Source organism: Nerophis ophidion, linkage group LG07 (assembly GCF_033978795.1).
Source record: "Nerophis ophidion isolate RoL-2023_Sa linkage group LG07, RoL_Noph_v1.0, whole genome shotgun sequence".
Taxonomy (NCBI): Eukaryota; Metazoa; Chordata; class Actinopteri; order Syngnathiformes; family Syngnathidae; genus Nerophis; species Nerophis ophidion.
In genome coordinates, this window is record NC_084617.1 from 19,586,283 (window position 1) to 19,608,110 (window position 21,828).

Consider the following 21,828-nt stretch of genomic DNA (forward strand, 5'->3'; position numbering starts at 1 on the left):
GGATCCTAGTTTGCTTATACGCAACTGGTGGCGACTGCTATTGATTCTACTACTCGCTAGCTCTCACGCTTAGCTCTATTTTATTCCTCGCTTTCATGCTAGTCGTTTTGTTTTCTCTCTTCGTGCCAAGTGTTTGTGTTCCGTTTGTTATTCCCAGCCTCCATGCTAGCGCCATTTGTTTGCCTTTTTTCTACTAGCACCAGTGCTTTTGTTCTAGCCTGTTTTGAGTTTAATAAATCGTTATTTCTTACCTTTTGCTGTGTTCTTGCCGACGCATCCACGGAGGAACAAATCCGGCATCGTTATGCCACTCAGTCCTCACACCGTCGTCAGAATTATAGCGTAAAATTGACATGGAATTATTGTAAATTAAAAAATGGTAACACGATGAAGCTGCACCTTTTTGTACAATGCGTGGCGGTTCAGTAAAAACTGAGTTGGGGGTCGCACTTTGGACACTTTCGGTTTTTACGCCACCTCTCGCTGGATACGTACGGCATGCCGCGGGTGAAGAGTGGCCGTACGCAACCCGAGGGTCTCTGGTTCAATCCCCACCTAGTACCAACCTCGTCACGTCCGTTGCGTCCTTGAGCAAGACACTTCACCCTTGCTCCTGATGGGTGCTGGTTAGCGCCTTGCATGGCAGCTCCCTCCATCAGTGTGTGAATGTGTGTGTGAATGGGTAAATGTGGAAGTAGTGTCAAAGCGCTTTGAGTAGCCTGAAGGTAGAAAAGCGCTATAGAAGTACAACCCGTTTATTTATTTAATACAGGATGACATTTTGTCTTCTCGACTGCAACGTTTTGAAGCCAGAAAACACAAACCGGGTTTCAGATTGGACGGGGTTAATGTCATACACGTCTGGATGTAACGAGGACGTCCTCGGGTTGCATGTCCTAGTCCTGGTGCACATTAGGAGGTGAGGACACAAGAAGTCTCTGTCTCTGACCTGGACCCAAAAGGAAGAGTGGTGGGAGACAAAAGGGAAGTTTTGGGTGAGGCAGCCAAGAGACATTTGGACTTGAGTGGACGAGCACAAACAATTCAGGATGGAATAGACCCCCCCTCTCTCCACTCCATTTTGTCCCTTTCACTGCCAGGTCCTCCCTCCATCCCCCAGCTCCACCCTGTGGGCCCCTGGCTGTGGACTCTATAAAAGTGCTGGTTCAGACCCAGCTTTCTCGCCAACATGGACAGTAACAGATTCCAGTCCTCCTACAGGAGGCGTTTTTCCCCACAGGCCTCCAGCAGCATGGCGGGGGTCCGCATCGGAGGCCTCCCCGCCAGCCGCCTCTCCTGGCACGGGAGCCCCCGCGCCTTCACCCGCTGCGGCACCACACAGAGGAGCACCTTGCAGAGCCCCGCCGAGAGACTGGACTTCTCGGCCGACTCGCTGCTGAAGTCCCACTTCAAGGAGACGCGCAGCAACGAGAAGGTGGAGATGATGGGCCTCAACGACCGCTTCGCCAGCTTCATCGAGAAGGTGCGCGTGCTGGAGCAGCAGAACAAAGTTCTGGTGGCCGAGCTGGCCCAGCTGAGGGGGAAGGAGGCCAGCAGGGTGGGCGACATCTACCAGACCCAGCTGAGGGAGCTGCGGGGCCAGGTGGACGACCTCGGCGCCGACAAGGCCCGCCTGGAGATCGAGAGGGACAACATGGCGGCGGACGTGTCCACGCTCAAGCACAGGTGGGTGGAACATGCTTTCAAAAACTTTTTTTAAAATTTGACATTTTTATTTATTACTTTATTTTTATTGGATTCCGCCCAGAATCATGTTATCATGTTAATAAAGATGTTTTATTAAATATTACAAATTTTAAGTAAATAAATTATGTATACAACAAATACTATTTTGAATTACAAATAATTAAAAATACATCAGTATTTAAACCCTTTTTATTTTTTATTATTTTGAATTCATGAAATATAACTTCTATTTTTAAAGGTTTAAAATCAAAAGACAGATTAAAAAGTACAAGTCATGTGATTTCCTGTAGTTATTATATTATTATTAATAACATTTAATACAAATGTTCTTTGTATGTATATAATAGTCAAATAAATGATATATATTTATGAGAAATGTACAAATAAAATTATAAACTACATAATATCTAATCCCTTTTAAAAACATTTTTTTTTTAAAGCAGAAGTTGTAAGTACACAAGAGCACTTGTATAGTGTACACAGTAGCCCTACCCAGTAGAAGTAGAAGTACACAGGTACACGTGTACACACTACCCATCCCCAGTAGAGGTACACAAGAACACATGTGTACACACTTCCCTTGCCCAGTAACAGTGGTAAGCACACATGTACACATTACCTCTATCCAGTAGAAATACTAAGTACACAGGAACACACGTGCAAACACAACTCCTACCCAGTAAACGTAGTGGATACACAGGAACACGTGTACACACTACCCGTACCCAGCAGAAATAGTAAGTCTAGAATAACACACAGTAGAGGTAGTAAGTACACAAGAACACACGTGTACACACTACCTCTATTCAGATGGAGTAGTAAGTACACAAGAACACATGTTTACACACTACCTCTGTCCAGTAGAAGTAGTAAGTGCACAATAACACATGTGTAAACACTACCTCTATCCAGATAAAGTAGTAAGTACACATCAACCCGTGTACACACTACCTCTATCCAGTAGAAGTAGTAAGTACAGAATAACACGTGTACACACTACTTCTATCCAGTAGAAGTAGTAAGTACAGAATAACACATGTGTACACACTACCTCTAGAGTGTCCGCCCTGAGATCGGTAGGTTGTGAGTTCAAACCCCGGCCGAGTCATACCAAAGATGACAAAAAAATGGGACCCCTTGCCTTCCTGCTTGGCACTCAGCATCAAGGGTTGGAATTGGGGGTTAAATCATCAAAAATGATTCCCGGGCGCGGCACCAAAGCTGCTGCCCACTGCTGCCCTCACTTCCCAGGGGGTGATCAAGGGGATGGGTCGAATGCAGAGGACACATTTCACCACACCTAGTGTGTGTGTGACAATTATTGGTACTTTAACTTTAACTATGCAGTAGAAGTAGTAAGTACACAATAACACATGTGTACACTCTACCTCTATCCAATAGCAGTAGTAATTACAAAATAACACATGTGTACACACTGCCTCTATCCAGTACAAGTAGTAAGTACACAATAACACGTGTACACTCTACCTCTATCCAGTAGAAGTAGTAAGTACACAATAACACATGTGTACACACTACCTCCATCCAGTAGAAGTAGTAAGTACAGAATAACATGTGTACACACTAACTCTATCCAGTAGAAGTAGTAAGTACACAAGAACACGTGTACACACTATCTCTATGCAGTAGAAGTAGTAAGTACACAAGAACACGTGTACACACTACCTCTATGCAGTAGAAGTAGTAAGTACACAAGAACACATGTGTACACACTACCTCTACCCAGTTGAAGTAGTAAGTACAGAATAACACGTGTACACACTACCTCTATGCAGCAGAAGTAGTAAGTACACAATAACACATGTACACACTACCTCTATGCAGTAAAAGTAGTAAGTACACAAAAACACGTGTACACACTACCTCTATGCAGTAGAAGTAGTAAGTACACAAGAACACGTGTACACACTACCTCCATGCCGTAGACGTAGTAAGTACACAATAACACGTGCACACACTACCTCTATCCGGTAGAAGTAGTAATTACAGAATAACACATGTGTACACACTACCTCTATGCAGTAGAAGTAGTAAGTACACAATAACACATGTGCACACACTACCTCTATCCAGAAGTAGTAGTAAGTACAGAATAACACATGTGTACACACTACCTCTATGCAGTAGATTAGATTAGATTAGATAGTACTTTATTTATTCCGTCAGGAGAGTTCCTTCAGGAAAATTAAAATTTTCAGCACAATCCCATTCAAGTTTAGACAAACATTACAGGGAGACAGAACAGGATCGCTGACGGGTCTGCCGGCTTCCAGCGCCCCTTACAAAAAAGATGAGATAAAGGTAAACAAAGAGGGGGGGGAGAAAAAAATAGAAGATTAAAATAAATTTTAAAAATCGGTCTTTGCCTGGGCCCTGGAGAGGAGGTGCAGACTGAGGCCAAGGGAAAAAAACTAATAAATTAAAAAAAAGAAGTAGAAGTAGTAAGTACACAATAACACATGTGCACACACTACCTCTATCCAGTAGAAGTAGTAGGCACAGAATAACACATGTGTACACACTACCTCTATGCAGTAGAAGTAGTAAGTACACAATAACACATGTGTACACACTACCTCTATGCAGTAGAAGTAGTAAGTACACAATAACACATGTGTACACACTACCTCTATGCAGTAGAAGTATTAAGTACACAATAACACGTGTACACACTACTTCTATGCAGTAGAAGTAGTTAGTACACAATAACATGTGAACACTCTACCTCTATCCAGTAGAAGTAGTAAGTACACAATAACACAAGTGTACACACTACTTCTATCCAGTAGAAGTAGTAAGTACACAATAACATGTGTACACACTACTTCTATGCAGTAGAAGTAGTAAGTACACAAGAACACATGTGTACACACTACCTTTATCCAGTATAAGTAGTAAGTACACAATAACACATGTGTACACACTACCTCTATCCAGTAGAAGTAGTAAGTACAGAATAACATGTGTACACACTACCTCTATGCAGTAGAAGTAGTAAGTACACAATAACACATGTGCACACACTACCTCTATCCAGAAGTAGTAGTAAGTACAGAATAACACATGTGTACACACTACCTCTATGCAGTAGATTAGATTAGATTAGATAGTACTTTATTTATTCCGTCAGGAGAGTTCCTTCAGGAAAATTAAAATTTTCAGCACAATCCCATTCAAGTTTAGACAAACATTACAGGGAGACAGAACAGGATCGCTGACGGGTCTGCCGGCTTCCAGCGCCCCTTACAAAAAAGATGAGATAAAGGTAAACAAAGCGGGGGGGGGGAAATAGAAGATTAAAATACATTTTAAAAATCGGTCTCTGCCTGGGCCCTGGAGAGGAGGTGCAGACTGAGGCCAAGGGAAAAAAACAAATAAATAAAAAAAGAAGTAGAAGTAGTAAGTACACAATAACACATGTGCACACACTACCTCTATCCAGTAGAAGTAGTAGGTACAGAATAACACATGTGTACACACTACCTCTATGCAGTAGAAGTAGTAAGTACACAATAACACATGTGTACACACTACCTCTATGCAGTAGAAGTAGTAAGTACACAATAACACATGTGTACACACTACCTCTATGCAGTAGAAGTATTAAGTACACAATAACACGTGTACACACTACTTCTATGCAGTAGAAGTAGTTAGTACACAATAACATGTGAACACTCTACCTCTATCCAGTAGAAGTAGTAAGTACACAATAACACAAGTGTACACACTACTTCTATCCAGTAGAAGTAGTAAGTACACAATAACATGTGTACACACTACCTCTATGCAGTAGAAGTAGTAAGTACACAAGAACACATGTGTACACACTACCTTTATCCAGTATAAGTAGTAAGTACACAATAACACATGTGTACACACTACCTCTATCCAGTAGAAGTAGTAAGTACAGAATAACATGTGTACACACTACCTCTATGCAGTAGAAGTAGTAAGTACACAATAACACATGTGCACACACTACCTCTATCCAGTAGAAGTAGTAAGTACAGAAGAACACAGGTGTAGAGACCAAGCAGCATGAATCATTTCACTCCAGAAGTCCACATTTCTGTGGGCCAGCAGGTGGTGACAGACAAAAGTTGAGTTGGCGTATTTATATGCAGATGAGTTTTCATACAGGTTTGGAATGCAGGCGCCCCCAGAGCTCTTTTACAAACCTGATCCAGGCTGGACCGCCTGCTTTCATTGAGTGTGGAGGAATGAGACCAGCACAATAGTTCCCCCCCCCCCCCCCCCACAAAGCCCCTCCACCTTCCACAAAGCTGTGCAGATGTTCTTCAAGGTCCACACACCAACACCAGTGGAATACGTTATTAAACAACCGCTCGCCTCCTCAAAGACTCCACGGTCAAAGTTCAATCAAGCGGCCCGTTTCCAACGTTTGGGTCTCTTTGTGGGGGAACTCCATCCCGTGGGAACGTTTGTGTCCGTTATTTTGCTTCCAATGTGGAACTAATGAGGCCACAACAACTCATCTCATTGCACTGATCAACAAAATGTGTCAGCTTCCTGCCTGCGGGTGTCGCCAGGTGCGACCCACGGAAACGGCACCTGCAAACAAAAACAGCCGACTCCCTTTTGCAACATTTGTACTTTGATCATTTTTCCTGTCGTTCTGGTCAGACGCATTAATATTCTGCGGCTCTCCAGGTGGCGCTAGTGAGCAGGTGTTGGGGCGAGGAGGGCGTCGCCACCAGGCTACTACTTCTATTGATTAGACTGCAAGGACAAGTTTTTTAATGCTCGAACTGAGAAACGTAATCTTTTTTTGCATCCATCCATCCATCCATTTTCTACCGCTTATTCCCTTTCGGGGTCGCGGGGGGCGCTGGCGCCTATCTCAGCTACAATCGGGCGGAAGGCAGGGTACACCCTGGACAAGTCGCCACCTCATCGCAGGGCCAACACAGATAGACAGACAACATTCACACTCACATTCACACACTATAATCATTAACTTTACATTTATTGGCAGCGTTTGGGAACTGAGAAGACCAATTTTTGAAGCTCTTCAGATGGAATTATTTCCCATTCTTGTTCGATGTACAGCTGAAGTTGTTCAACAGTTTTTATTTTAGGCTTCATAATGCTCCACACATTTTCAATGGGAGACAGGTCCGGACTACAGGCAGGCCAGTCTAGTACCCGCACTCTTACAATGAAGCCATGTTGTTGTAACACGTGGCTTGGCATTGTCTTGCTGAAATAAGCAGGGGCGTCCATCATAACGTATGTTGCTCCAAAACCTGTATGTACCTTTCAGCATTAATGGTGCCTTCACAGTTGTGTAAGTTACCCATGCCTTGGGCACTAATACACCCCCATACCATCACAGATGCTGGCTTTTGAACTTTGTGCCTAGAACAATCCGGATGGTTCTTTTCCTCTTTGTTCCTGATCACACAGCGTCCACAGTTATCAAAAAAAATATGAAATGTGAACTTGTCAGACCCACAACCCCTTTACACTTTGCATCAGTCCATCTAAGATGAGCTGTGGCCCAGCGAAGCTGGCGGCGTTTCTGGGTGTTGTTGATAAATGGACTTGGCTTTGCAAAGTACAGTTTTAACTTGCACTTACAGATGTAGCAACATCTGACAGTGGTTTTCTGAAGTGTTCCTGAGCCCATGTGGTGATATTCTTCACACACTGATGTCGCTTTTTGATGCAGATCCGCTTGAGAGATCGAAGGTCACGGGCATTCAATGTTGATTTTCGGTCTTGCAGGGATTTCTGCAGATTCTCTGAACCTTTTGATGATATTACAGACCGTAGATTGTGAAATCCCTAAATTCCTTGCAATAGCTGGTTAAGAAACGATGTTCTTAAACTTTTCTTAAACAATTTGCTCGCACATTTGTTGACAAAGTGGTGACCCTCGTCCCATCCTTGTTTGTGAATGACTCAGCATTTCATGGAAGCTGCTTTTATACCCAATCATGGCGCCCACCTGTTCCCAATCAGCCTGATCACCTGTGGGATGCTCCAAATAAGTGTTTGATGAGCATTCCTCACCTTTCTCAGTCTTTTTTGCCACTTCTGCCAGCTTTTTTGAAACATGTTGCAGGCATCCATTTCCAAATGAGCAAATATTTGCAAAAAAATATTGAAGTTTACAAGTATCTTGTCTTTGCAGTCTATTCAATTGAATATAAGTTGAAAAGGATTTGCAAACAATTTTTTTCCATTTTTATTTAGGTTTCACACAACGTCTAAAGGTTTTGGGTTTTGTTGTTAGTTTTTGGCGCTCCTTGTATCACGTTGTTGTCATATTCATGCTATTTTAAAATAATTTATGTTCATGCTGTGTGCTTTATTTTTCAGACTGCAAGATGAGATGAGCCTACGACAAGAAGCCGAGAATAACCTCAGCGCCTTCAGACAAGTAACAACTCACATTTCTGCACATTTTACTTTCCTATAGAAAGTACTTTAGAGTAGTCAATGTGCAGCTTGTATTTATTTATTTTGCTGTGCACTCAACACGGTTATTAGAGACATTATTGTCTAAGTGTGGACCTCTTCCCAAGAGACGAGATCATGCTGTACTTGTTGGAATTCCTCTTACACCTCGATGAACCCCAGCTCCCCCGGTGCTGGCAGCACTCGTACAGCCTGGAACCATGACGCTACCACCACCATGCTTGACTGTAGACAAGACAGAATTATATCGCTACTCACTTGTGTAGCAAATCATGTTCCCCCCGATAAAACCGTACCTCAACTGGCAGCATTAAACCGAAGCTCCCTCACTGCTGGGAGCACTCGTGCACCCTCAGATTATGCCGCTACCACCACTGAAGGGAGCGTATTTTCAGAAAGTCCCAGTACATGTTGGAATTCCACTTTCCCTTTTTCTAAACTTAGGTCCACCAGTGTGGGCAGCACTCATGCACTATCAGACCATGATGCTACCACCACTACACTTGACTGTAGACAAGAGAGAATTATCTTGCTACTCACTTGTGTTGTAATTCATGTTTCTCTTGATAAAACCGTGTCTCCCCTATTGTTGGCAGCACTCGTGCACCATCAGACCGTGATGCTACCACCACTATGCTTGGTTGTAGGAAAGACATAATTATCTTGCTACTCACTTGTGTTGGTATTCATAATTTTCTTGATAAAACTGTACCTCTCCTACTGCTGGCAGCACTCGTGCACCACCAGGCCACGATGCAACCACCACTATGCTTGACTGTAGACAAGACAGAATTATCTTGCTACTCACTTGTGTTGTAATTCATGTTTCTCTTGATAAAACCGTGTCTCCCCTATTGTTGGCAGCACTTGTGCACCATCAGACCGTGATGCTACCACCACTATGTTTGGTTGTAGGAAAGACATAATTATCTTGCTACTCACTTGTGTTGGTATTCATAATTTTCTTGATAAAACTGTACCTCTCCTACTGCTGGCAGCACTCGTGCACCACCAGGCCATGATGCAACCACCACTATGCTTGACTGTAGACAAGACAGAATTATCTTGCTACTCACTTGTGTTGTAATTCATGTTTCTCTTGATAAAACCGTACCTCACCTAGTGCTGGCAGCACTCGTGCACCATCAGGTCATGATGCTACCACCACCATGCTTGACTGTAGGAAAGACAGAATTATCTTGCCACTCACCTGTGTTGGTATTCATAATTGTCTTGATAAAACCGTACCTCCCCTACTGATGGCAGCACTCATGCACCATCAGGCCGTGATGCTACCACCACCATGCTTGACTGTAGGAAAGACAGAATTATCTTGCTACTCACTTGTGTTGGTATTCATAATTTTCTTGATAAAACTGTACCTCTCCTACTGCTGGCAGCACTCGTGCACCACCAGGCCACGATGCAACCACCACTATGCTTGACTGTAGACAAGACAGAATTATCTTGCTACTCACTTGTGTTGTAATTCATGTTTCTCTTGATAAAACCGTGTCTCCCCTATTGTTGGCAGCACTTGTGCACCATCAGACCGTGATGCTACCACCACTATGCTTGGTTGTAGGAAAGACATAATTATCTTGCTACTCACTTGTGTTGGTATTCATAATTTTCTTGATAAAACTGTACCTCTCCTACTGCTGGCAGCACTCGTGCACCACCAGGCCATGATGCAACCACCATTATGCTTGACTGTAGACAAGACAGAATTATCTTGCTACTCACTTGTGTTGTAATTCATGTTTCTCTTGATAAAACCGTACCTCACCTAGTGCTGGCAGCACTCGTGCACCATCAGGTCATGATGCTACCACCACTACGCTTGACTGTAGACAAGACAGAATTATCCTGCTACTCACTTGTGTTGGTATTCATAATTCTCTTGATAAAACCGTACCTCACCTAGTGCTGGCAGCACTCGTGCACCATCAGGTCATGATGCTACCACCACCATGCTTGACTGTAGGAAAGACAGAATTATCTTGCTACTCACTTGTGTTGGTATTCATAATTGTCTTGATAAAACCGTACCTCCCCTACTGATGGCAGCACTCATGCACCATCAGGCCGTGATGCTACCACCACCATGCTTGACTGTAGGAAAGACAGAATTATCTTGCTACTCACTTGTGTTGTAATTCATGTTTTTCTTGATAAAACCGTACCTACCCTACTGCTGGCAGCACTCGTGCACCACCAGGTCATGATGCTACCACCACTACGCTTGACTGTAGACAAGACAGAATTATCTTGCTACTCACTTGTGTTGGTATTCATGTTTCTCTTGATAAAACCGTGTCTCCCCTATTGTTGGCAGCACTCGTGGACCATCAGACCATGATGCTACCACCATTATGCTTGGTTGTAGGAAAGACATAATTATCTTGCTACTCACTTGTGTTGGTATTCATAATTTTCTTGATAAAACCGTACCTCTCCTACTGCTGGCAGCACTCGTGCACCACCAGGCAATGATGCAACCACCACTATGCTTGACTGTAGACAAGACAGAATTATCTTGCTACTTACTTGTGTTGTAATTCATGTTTCTCTTGATAAAACCGTACCTCCCCTAGTGCTGGCAGCACTCGTGCACCATCAGGTCATGATGCTACCACCACCATGCTTGATTGTAGGAAAGACAGAATTATCTTGCTACTCACTTGTGTTGGTATTCATAATTGTCTTGATAAAACCGTACCTCCCCTACTGATGGCAGCACTCATGCACCATCAGACCATGATGCTACCACCTCTACGCTTGACTGTAGACAAGACAGAATTATCTTGCTACTCACTTGTGTTGTAATTCATGTTTCTCTTGATAAAACCGTACCTACCCTACTGCTGGCAGCACTCGTGCACTATCAGACCATGATGCTACCACCTCTATGCTTGACTGTAGACAAGACAGAATTATCTTGCTACTGACTTGTGTTGTAATTCATGTTTCTCTTGATAAAACCGTACCTCCCCTACTGCCGGCAGCACTCGTGCACCACCAGGCCACGATGCTACCACCACCATGCTTGACTGTAGGAAAGACAGAATTATCTTGCTGCTCACTTGTGTTGGTATTCATGTTTCTCTTGATAAAACCGTACCTCTCCTACTGCTGGCAGCACTCGTGCACCATCAGGCCGTGATGCAACCACCACTATGCTTGACTGTAGACAAGACAGAATTATCTTGCTACTCACTTGTAGTGTAATTCATGTTTCTCTTGATAAAACCGTGTCTCCCCTATTGTTGGCAGCACTCGTGCACCATCAGACCATGATGCTACCACCACTATGCTTGATTGTAGGAAAGACATAATTATCTTGCTACTCACTTGTGTTGGTATTCATAATTTTCTTGATAAAACTGTACCTCTCCTACTGCTGGCAGCACTCGTGCACCATCAGACCATGATGCTACCACCTCTACGCTTGACTGTAGACAAGACAGGATTATCTTGCTACTCACGTGTGTTGTAATTAATGTTTCTCTTGATAAAACCGTATCTCCCTACTCCTGGCAGCACTCGTGCACCATCAGGCCGTGATGCTACCACCACCACGCTTGACTGTAGGAAAGACAGAATTATCTTGCTACTCACTTGTGTTGGTATTCATGTTTCTCTTGATAAAACCGTACCTCCCCTACTGCTGGCAGCACTCGTGCACCATCAGACCGTGATGCTACCACCTCTACGCTTGACTGTAGACAAGACAGAATTATCTTGCTACTCACGTGTGTTGTAATTCATGTTTCTCTTGATAAAACCGTACCTCCCCTATTGTTGGCAGCATTCGTGCACCATCAGACCATGATGCTACCACCACTATGCTTGATTGTAGGAAAGACAGAATTATCTTGCTACTCACTTGTGTTGTAATTCATGTTTCTCTTGATAAAACCGTACCTCCCCTACTGCTGGCCGCTCTCATGCACCACCAGGCCACGATGCTACCACCACCATGCTTGACTGTAGGAAAGACAGAATTATCTTGCTGCTCACCTGTGTTGGTATTCATGTTTCTCTTGATAAAACCGTACCTCTCCTACTGCTGGCAGCACTCGTGCACCACCAGGCCATGATGCAACCACCACTATGCTTGACTGTAGACAAGACAGAATTATCTTGCTACTCACTTGTAGTGTAATTCATGTTTCTCTTGATAAAACCGTACCTCCCCTACTGCTGGCAGCACTCGTGCACCATCAGGCCGTGATGCTACCACCACCATGCTTGACTGTAGACAAGACAGAATTATCTTGCTACTGACTTGTGTTGTAATTCATGTTTCTCTTGATAAAACCGTGTCTCCCCTATTGTTGGCAGCACTCGTGCACCATCAGACCATGATGCTACCACCACTATGCTTGATTGTTGGAAAGACATAATTATCTTGCTACTCACTTGTGTTGGTATTCATAATTCTCTTGATAAAACCGTACCTCTCCTACTGCTGGCAGCACTTGTGCACCATCAGACCATGATGCTACCACCTCTACGCTTGACTGTAGACAAGACAGGATTATCTTGCTACTCACGTGTGTTGTAATTAATGTTTCTCTTGATAAAACCGTACCTCCCTACTCCTGGCAGCACTCGTGCACCATCAGACCATGATGCTACCACCACTATGCTTGATTGTAGGAAATACATAATTATCTTGCTACTCACTTGTGTTGTAATTCATGTTTCTCTTGATAAAACCGTACGTCCCCTACTGCTGGCCGCACTCGTGCACCACCAGGCCACGATGCTACCACATCTATGCTTGACTGTAGACAAGACAGAATTATCTTGCTACTCACTTGTGTTGTAATTCATGTTTCTCTTGATAAAACTGTACCTCTCCTACTGCTGGCAGCACTCGTGCACCATCAGGCCGTGATGCTACCACCACCATGTTTGACTGTAGGAAAGACAGAATTATCTTGCTACTCACTTGTGTTGGTATTCATGTTTCTCTTGATAAAACTGTACCTCTCCTACTGCTGGCAGCACTCGTGCACCATCAGGCCGTGATGCTACCACCACTATGCTTGACTGTAGGAAAGACAGAATTATCTTGCTACTCACTTGTGTTGGTATTCATGTTTCTCTTGATAAAACTGTACCTCCCCTACTGCTGGCAGCACTTGTGCACCATCAGACCATGATGCTACCACCACCATGCTTGACTGTAGGAAAGACAGAATTATCTTGCTACTCACTTGTGTTGTAATTCATGTTTCTCTTGATAAAACCGTACCTCCCCTAGTGTTGGCAGCACTCGTGCACCATCAGACCACGATGCTACCACCACTATGCTTGATTGTAGGAAAGACATAATTATCTTGCTACTCACTTGTGTTGTAATTCATGTTTCTCTTGATAAAACCGTACGTCCCCTACTGCTGGCGGCACTCGTGCAACACCAGGCCACGATGCTACCACATCTATGCTTGACTGTAGACAAGACAGAATTATCTTGCTACTCACTTGTGTTGTAATTCATGTTTCTCTTGATAAAACCGTACGTCCCCTACTGCTGGCGGCACTCGTGCACCACCAGGCCACGATGCTACCACATCTATGCTTGACTGTAGACAAGACAGAATTATCTTGCTACTCACTTGTGTTGTAATTCATGTTTCTCTTGATAAAACTGTACCTCTCCTACTGCTGGCAGCACTCGTGCACCATCAGGCCGTGATGCTACCACCACCATGCTTGACTGTAGGAAAGACAGAATTATCTTGGTACTCACTTGTGTTGGTATTCATGTTTCTCTTGATAAAACCGTACCTCCCCTACTGCTGGCAGCACTCGTGCACCATCAGACCATGATGCTACCACCACCATGCTTGACTGTAGGAAAGACAGAATTATCTTGCTACTCACTTGTGTTGTAATTCATGTTTCTCTTGATAAAACCGTACCTCCCCTAGTGTTGGCAGCACTTGTGCACCATCAGACCACGATGCTACCACCACTATGCTTGATTGTAGGAAAGACATAATTATCTTGCTACTCACTTGTGTTGGTATTCATAATTTTCTTGATAAAACTGTACCTCACCTAGTGCTGGCAGCACTCGTGCACCATCAGGCCATGATCCAACCACCACTATGCTTGACTGTAGACAAGACAGAATTATCTTGCTACTCACTTGTGTTGGTATTCATAATTTTCCTGATAAAACCGTACCTCCATTACTGCTGGCAGCACTCGTGCACCATCAGACCATGATGCTACCACCTCTACGCTTGATTGTAGGCAAGGCACAATTATCTCCCTCCTCGCTTGTGTTGCAATTCATGTTTTCCACTTGTGCAGCCTTACATGAGGTGCCTACCACCAAAGGATTTGACAATGCATGTTTTTCCCTCAATGAACCGCATCTCCCCAGTGGTGGCTGCACTCGTGCACCATGCTTGACTGTGGACTAGACACCATTACCTTGCGTTGTCTGCTATTTCGACAACAATGTCTGTATGTCGACCCGTGTCAGTCTATAGTACATCCATGCTGGTATACAAGCTGTACACCAGGGGTCACCAACGCGGTGCCCGCGGGGACCAGGTAGCCCGTAAGGACCAGATGAGTCGCCCGCTGGCCTGTTCTAAAAATAGCTCAAGTAGCAGCACTTACCAGTGAACTGCCTCTATTTTTTAAATTATATTTATTTACTAGCAAGCTGGTCTCGCTTTGCTGGACATTTTTAATTCTAAGAGAGACAAAACTCAAGTAGAATTTGAAAATCCAAGAAAATATTTTAAAGACTTGGTCTTCACTTGTTTAAATAAATTCTTTACTTTGCTTCTTATAACTTTCAGAAAGACAATTTTAGAGAAAAAATACAACTTTAAAAATGATTTTAGGATTTTTAAACACATATCAATCAATCAATCAATTAAATTCCATCCTCTTCTTACCTGACAATTTAAATCAATGTTCAAGTATTATTTTTTATTTTTTTGGTATAAAGAATAACAAATACATTTTCATTTAATTCTTCATTTTAGCTTCTGTTTTTTCGACCAAGTATATGTGTCAAATATTTCTTCAAACTTATCATGATTAAAATAAAAAAATATATTTCGGCAAATCTAGAAAATCTGTAGAATCAAATTTAAATCTTATTTCAAACTCTTTTGAATTTCTTTGAATTTTTTTTGTACTGGAAAATTTAGAAGAAATAATGATTTGTCTTTATTAGAAATATAGCTTGGTTCAATTTGTTATATATTCTAACAAAGTGCAGATTGGATTTTAACCTATTTAAAATATGTCATCAAAATTCTAAAATTAATCTTAATCAGGAAAAATTACTAATGATGTTCCATAAATTCTTTTTTACATTTTTTAAGAAAGATTCGAATTAGCTAGTTTTTCTCTTCATTCTTATCGGTTGAATTTTGAATTTTAAAGAGTCGAAATTGAAGATAAACTATGTTTCAAAATCCAATTTTCATTTTTTTTTGTGTTTTCTCCTCTTTTAAACCATTCAATTAAGTGTTTTCTTCATCATTTATTCTCTACAAAAAACCTTCCGTAAAAGGGAAAAAAAATGTACAACGGAATGACGGACAGAAATACCCATTTTTTTTATATATATAGATTTATTTATTAAAGGTAAATTGAGCAAATTGGCCATTTCTGGCAATTTATTTAAGTGTGTATCAAACTGGTAGCCCTTCGCATTAATCAGTACCCAAGAAATAGCTCTTGGTTTCAAAAAGGTCGGTGACCCCTGCTGTACACTGACTACTCTAAAGTATATCCAGCTGTAGTGTGTAGTATTGTCCTGAAATTGACTTAAATGAGAGAACTTACTCGATGAGGTTTGTCTGTTTGCAGGACGTGGATGAAGCGTCTCTGAACCGAGTCCAGCTGGAGAGGAAGGTGGAAGCGCTGCAGGACGAGATGGACTTCCTGAAGAAGATTCACGAGGAGGTCACAATCAAAATTTTCAAAGCCAGAATCCCCTGGAGGAAGTTCCTTTGAACGTTCCTCTCGTCCATTCAGGAGGTCCGTGATCTGCAGGAGCACGTCATGACCCAGCAGCTTCACGTGGACCTGGATCTCTCCAAACCTGACCTGACTGCTGCTCTCAGGGACATCCGAGTCCAGTACGAGACCATGGCCTCGTCCAACATGCAGGACACGGAGGAATGGTACCGCTCGAAGGTCAGATGGTGCACGTGCGCACACACACACACAGAACAGACACACACACACACACACACACACACACACACACACACACACACTGACAGGCTATTTGCTGTGTCAGTTTGCCGACCTGACAGATGCAGCCAACAGGAGCGCTGAGGCCCTGCGCCAAGCCAAGCAGGAGGCCCATGAGTACCGGCGACAGGTCCAAGTGGTCACCTTTGACCTAGAGGCGCTCCGTGGGACAGTAAGTCCGAAGTCCAAAGATATTTTTTTATTTTTAAAAGTGGAATAAAAGAGCAAACAGGTGAAATGAACTGAAAAAAAAGTTGCAATGTTGATTCTAATAACACAATATTGCCATGCAGGCTGTTTTTTTCATTACTCAAAATATAACAATGAATCAAAGTCAATGTTGTTAGGAATGATTGACCTATCGAAGGCTCCGATGACTTCACATCAAATATTCGGCTTTAAAACATTTGTTGGCGAAAATATTGCATTTTTTTGTGTGTTGGCCATTAAAAAAAAAGCTTTCTATGACCACAAGGAAATAAAACCTCTTCATCCATCCACCCAGGTTCTACTGCTAGTCCATCCATCCATCCATCCATTTTCTACCGCTTATTCCCTTTCGGGGTCTCGGGGGGCGCTGGCGCCTATCTCAGCTACAATCGGGCGGAAGGCAGGGTACACCCTGGACAAGTCGCCACCTCATCGCAGGGCCAACACAGACAGACAGACAACATTCACACTCACATTCACACACTAGGGCCAATTTAATGTTGCCAATCAACCTATCCCCAGGTGCATGTCTTTGGAAGTGGGAGGAAGCCGGAGTACCCGGAGGGAACCCACGCATTCACGGGGAGAACATGCAAACTCCACACAGAAAGATCCCAAGCCTGGATTTGAACCCAGGACTGCAGGAACTTCTTATTGTGAGGCAGACGCACTAACCCCTTTCCCACCGTGAAGCCCAATTATAATAAGTATAATTGATATTTAACACTTTTTTTGGATCCCTCAAAATTTTTGTGTATTTTTTTTCTTTTTAACTCTCATTGCTCAAAAAATAATAATGAATTCAAATCAATTTTGTTACTTCACGTCAAATATTCCACTTTAAAATACCTGTTGGTGAAAATATTGCATATTTTGTGTGTTTTCCATAAAAAAAACAAAACGTTTTTTATGACAAAAAGGGCATTTAACGAAACAAAACATGAAAAAAATAAATAAAAAATATCAAAGAATAGCTTTGTCCATCAAGAAACTTAAGCGTTGAAAGTATAAACATAAAATACAATGTATGACTTATTTTGAATACTTTTATGAGTGGAGCCAATTTGTATCCCTCATCACTCAAAATATAATGAATCAGAATTCATGTTGTTGTGAAAGCTCCAATTATTTTACATCAAATATTCCACTTTGAAATCAATTATGACCAAAATATTTCATATTTGATGTTTGGCATAAAAAAAACAACTAAGTTTTCTATGAAAAAAAAAGGCACAAAACAACAACAACAAAAAAATAAAAACAAACGTGGAAAGTAAAAAAAATTAAAAATAATAATAATGTTTTAAATTATTTTTAACACGTTAACGAGTGGAGGCCTTTTGGAACTCTGGAATTTTCAGTTGGATTTTATTTAAAGTTTTCAAATGGGGGAAAATGTTTTGTGTTGTTGTCATAAAAAACCAAAGGTCATAAAACCAAATCTAATTAAAACTTTTTAGCGGCAGATAAATGTGGAGTGGATCTAGATATTTAAAATCATTTATTATGATATGTGACATATTTTGGACATTTTTATAACGAAGACCCTCCTGGGTCCCCAAATAAAAACATAAAAAATAATATACTAATTCTTTTTTTTTACATTTTTATGAATGAGATCCTCCTTGGTACCCAAATAACATATATATATATATATATATATATATATATATATATATATATATATATATATATATATATATATATATATATATATATATATAAGACCCTCCTGGGTCCCCAAATAAAAACATAAAAAATTATATATTAATTATTTTTTATACATTTTTATGAATGAGATCCTCCTTGGTACCCAAATAAAAAAATTAAAAAAAATATATATATATTAATTATTTTTTAACATTTTTATGACTGATACACTCTTGAGTCCCCAAATCAATTTTTTTTATAAAAAATTGTATTACTTATTTTTAACTTTTTTATGACTTAGACCCTACACACACACACACACACACATATATATATATATATATATATATATATATATATATATATATATATATATATATGTGTATATATATGTATATATATGTGTATGTATATGTATATATATATATATATGTATATATATATATGTATATATGTATATATATTTATATATGTATATATATATATATATATATATATATATATATATATGTATATGTATATGTGTATATATATGTATATATATATATATATGTATATATATATATGTATATATGTATATATATTTATATATGTGTATATATATATATATATATATATATATATATATATATATATATATATATATGTATATGTATATGTGTATATATATATATATATATGTATATGTATATGTATGACTTATTTGTAACATTTTAATGACCGAAACCCTTTTAGGTCCCAGGGACCAAACTTGAGGGGAACCCTAAAGGTTAAAAAAAATCTATATATATTTAAAAATATATATAAAGCCCCCTGTATGGTTTATTGTTCAGTGAGTCTTTCAGTGGAGAAAGTTTGGACTGCCCTGTGATGAAGCAAAAACAAAAGAGTGTTTTTAACTAATTAATTGCGTAAAAAAATGACGCGGTGTCCCAATACTAAATTCCATATTGTTCTCGCCTCCTCTCCAGAACGAGTCCCTGGAACGTCAGCTGCGGGAGCTGGAGGAGCGTTTCTCCGTGGAGACGTCGGGCTACCAGGACACGGCCTGCCGCCTGGAGGAGGAGGTGCGGGCCCTGAAGGAGGAGATGGCCCGACACCTGCAGGAGTACCAGGAGCTCCTCAACGTCAAACTGGCCCTGGATGTCGAGATCGCCACCTACAGGAAGCTGCTGGAAGGGGAGGAGAGCAGGTAGGACGCACAAAAAACATCCAAGCTCATTAGCATATTCATGAACAACTATTGTTTCAGGATCATCATGCCGGTCCAAAGCTTTTCTAACCTGCACTTACGAGGTGAGTGATGAAATATTGTCGCCCCCACAGGAAGGCAACAGTATTACAAGAGAGCTTCTCGATAAAAGTGTTCTTATTTCTTTTTAATGAAAAGTGAAAAAATGTTGCCATCTGATTCCTATTCAAAGATGCTCTCCTGGACAACAGAAACCCGGACCTCCACGCGAAGAGGAGCATCCTGGTCAGGACTGTGGACACCAGAGACGGAGAGGTAGGATCCCACATGCACCTTCCACAGTTGTCCACTAGAGGGCAGTGTTAAAGCACGTCTGGATCTTCACACTGTTTGATGGCGTCAAACATTTAGTTTGATTGTTTTGATTTTAGTCATTTCGTGAGCATCACAACACTTACCTTTTTTTTTAGAATTAATTATTTGTGTTGCAACGAAATTTTTATCGGGCCATGGAGCTTTCTAAAATAATACAACAACAAAAATAGCGCAAAACATAAGAAGAAGCCACAATGTTGATGCTAATACACTTTCAGTATATTATTGTTTTTATTACCAATTATAATATAATTAATAAACAAATATTATAGTAACTTATCTTTATTGCTATTATTCTTCATGATAACAACACAGATCATTATTATTATAATCATTAATGTTATAGTGATGGGAATTATTAATATTAATATTAGTATTATTAATAATCTTCTTATGAATAATGATTTTATTATTGATAATAGGTACGATGGTATGAATATTATTGTTGAGTATCATTGTTATCATAATAATTATTAATAAATATTAATATTATTTTAATATAATATTATACAACAATATTATTAGTAATACAATTACTATATATCATTATTGCTATTGTTCATGATAATGACTATACTGATTAATATTAGCGTCTAGTTATGATAATTATTAATATAAGTAATACTGACACAAGAATACAAATTTGTATAATTATTAATAATAACTGTGATCTATTGTTTATGATCATTCTCATTATAATTATTAATAAAAAACAATTATATTATTATTATTAATTTGGACTGAGCAAATGATGGTTTCTTAGTTTGATGCTGTCAAACATTTTTTTTAAATATTTTATATAATTTGTGAGCACCAAAAAGTAATAATTTGTGAAAAAATTCATGATGAGTATAATGTTTTGTTTTTGTTTTTTTTACCTTTCTCTGTTTTCTTTCCAGATCATCAAGGATTCTACCACTGAGCATTAATCTGTTTGGTTGTCCATGATAGCCTTTTTTATGATTATTGTTGTTACAAAAAATACAAATTGTGGCCTCCAATTTATTATTTTCTCTACCATCAGAAATTTGTTTTTTCTCCCCCATCACCATGATGACATTTAGCACTCTCATCACCATATTTTGTTGGAATAAAAAAAAATACATGAATTGAACATGAATATATCTGGTGAATGTTGAATATTTTGTGTATATTCTTGGCATAAAACGCAGTATATTCCAACTCATTTGGGACTTTACTGAAGCCCTCGAAGGACATTTTATTAGGTACCCTCAGTATGCATTATTTTTGTCATTTCGTGTGGCGATAATAGAGTGGCCAGAGGTCCTGGCATGGCGTCACGTGCATGTTTTCGAAAGCTGACGTGACCTTTGCCCTCCAGTGAGCAGCGAGCACGAAAGTCCTAATCTGACCATTTTGACACACAACACAGAACGGGGGAAGGGGTCCTCATCCCCATCCTCAGTGTGAAGGCCACTAATGAGAGTGCAGCTCCGTGGAGGCTGTTGCTGTTGCCACGGTTACACTGTTTGACTGCCCCCCCTCCCCCCCAACACCACACCACACCCCTCCTCTCTGAATTTCTCAAGAGACCCGATGTCTATTTGAGTCTGGTGGCAGCAAACCAAAAAAAGTGTCAAGTGAACAGACGCTTCTTATTTTACCTTAGATTCTCTTTACGACAATAAAAGAATCAAACATTTACTTTGAAAGGTTGGATCATTTTATCCATTTGATTTGAAAGTAGAATCATTTTTAATGTTGGAAAATACCATGTTGGCAAAATGAACAAAAACACAAGAAAAAGCTACAATTTTACCTGTATAATATTATTAATGATAATGAAAACATTATAATAATATAATTCATTATTAATAATAAAATATAACACATTATTATTCATGATAACAGCCAAAATAACAATTATTATAATTGTTTTTAATAAAAATTAAGATAATAAAGATAGTTATAAGTGCTATTATTATTCATGATACTGTAAGAATAATACCAATGTGTAT

At 40.3% G+C, this 21,828-nt stretch overlaps 1 protein-coding gene across 2 annotated transcripts; it reads left to right on the forward strand.

Annotated features, from left to right (window-relative positions):
• The first annotated feature begins 752 nt into the window (after positions 1 to 752).
• gfap (glial fibrillary acidic protein) lies at positions 753 to 20,963 on the forward strand. 2 transcript variants are annotated; one of them, XM_061905528.1, is made up of 9 exons: positions 754 to 1,686; positions 8,077 to 8,137; positions 16,033 to 16,128; positions 16,201 to 16,362; positions 16,469 to 16,594; positions 19,254 to 19,474; positions 19,535 to 19,578; positions 19,707 to 19,789; positions 20,749 to 20,963. In XM_061905528.1, exons 1-9 carry the CDS (start codon positions 1,190 to 1,192, stop codon positions 20,776 to 20,778), a joined length of 1,320 nt encoding a protein of 439 aa, XP_061761512.1. In that variant the 5' UTR covers positions 754 to 1,189; the 3' UTR covers positions 20,779 to 20,963. The 2 variants fall into 2 exon arrangements, 1 of the variants encoding a protein (XP_061761512.1); XR_009807431.1 differs by lacking the exons at positions 19,535 to 19,578; positions 19,707 to 19,789; positions 20,749 to 20,963 and adding an exon at positions 16,928 to 17,288 and having other exon boundaries at positions 753 to 1,686; positions 19,254 to 19,400.
• The last annotated feature ends 865 nt before the right edge of the window (positions 20,964 to 21,828 follow it).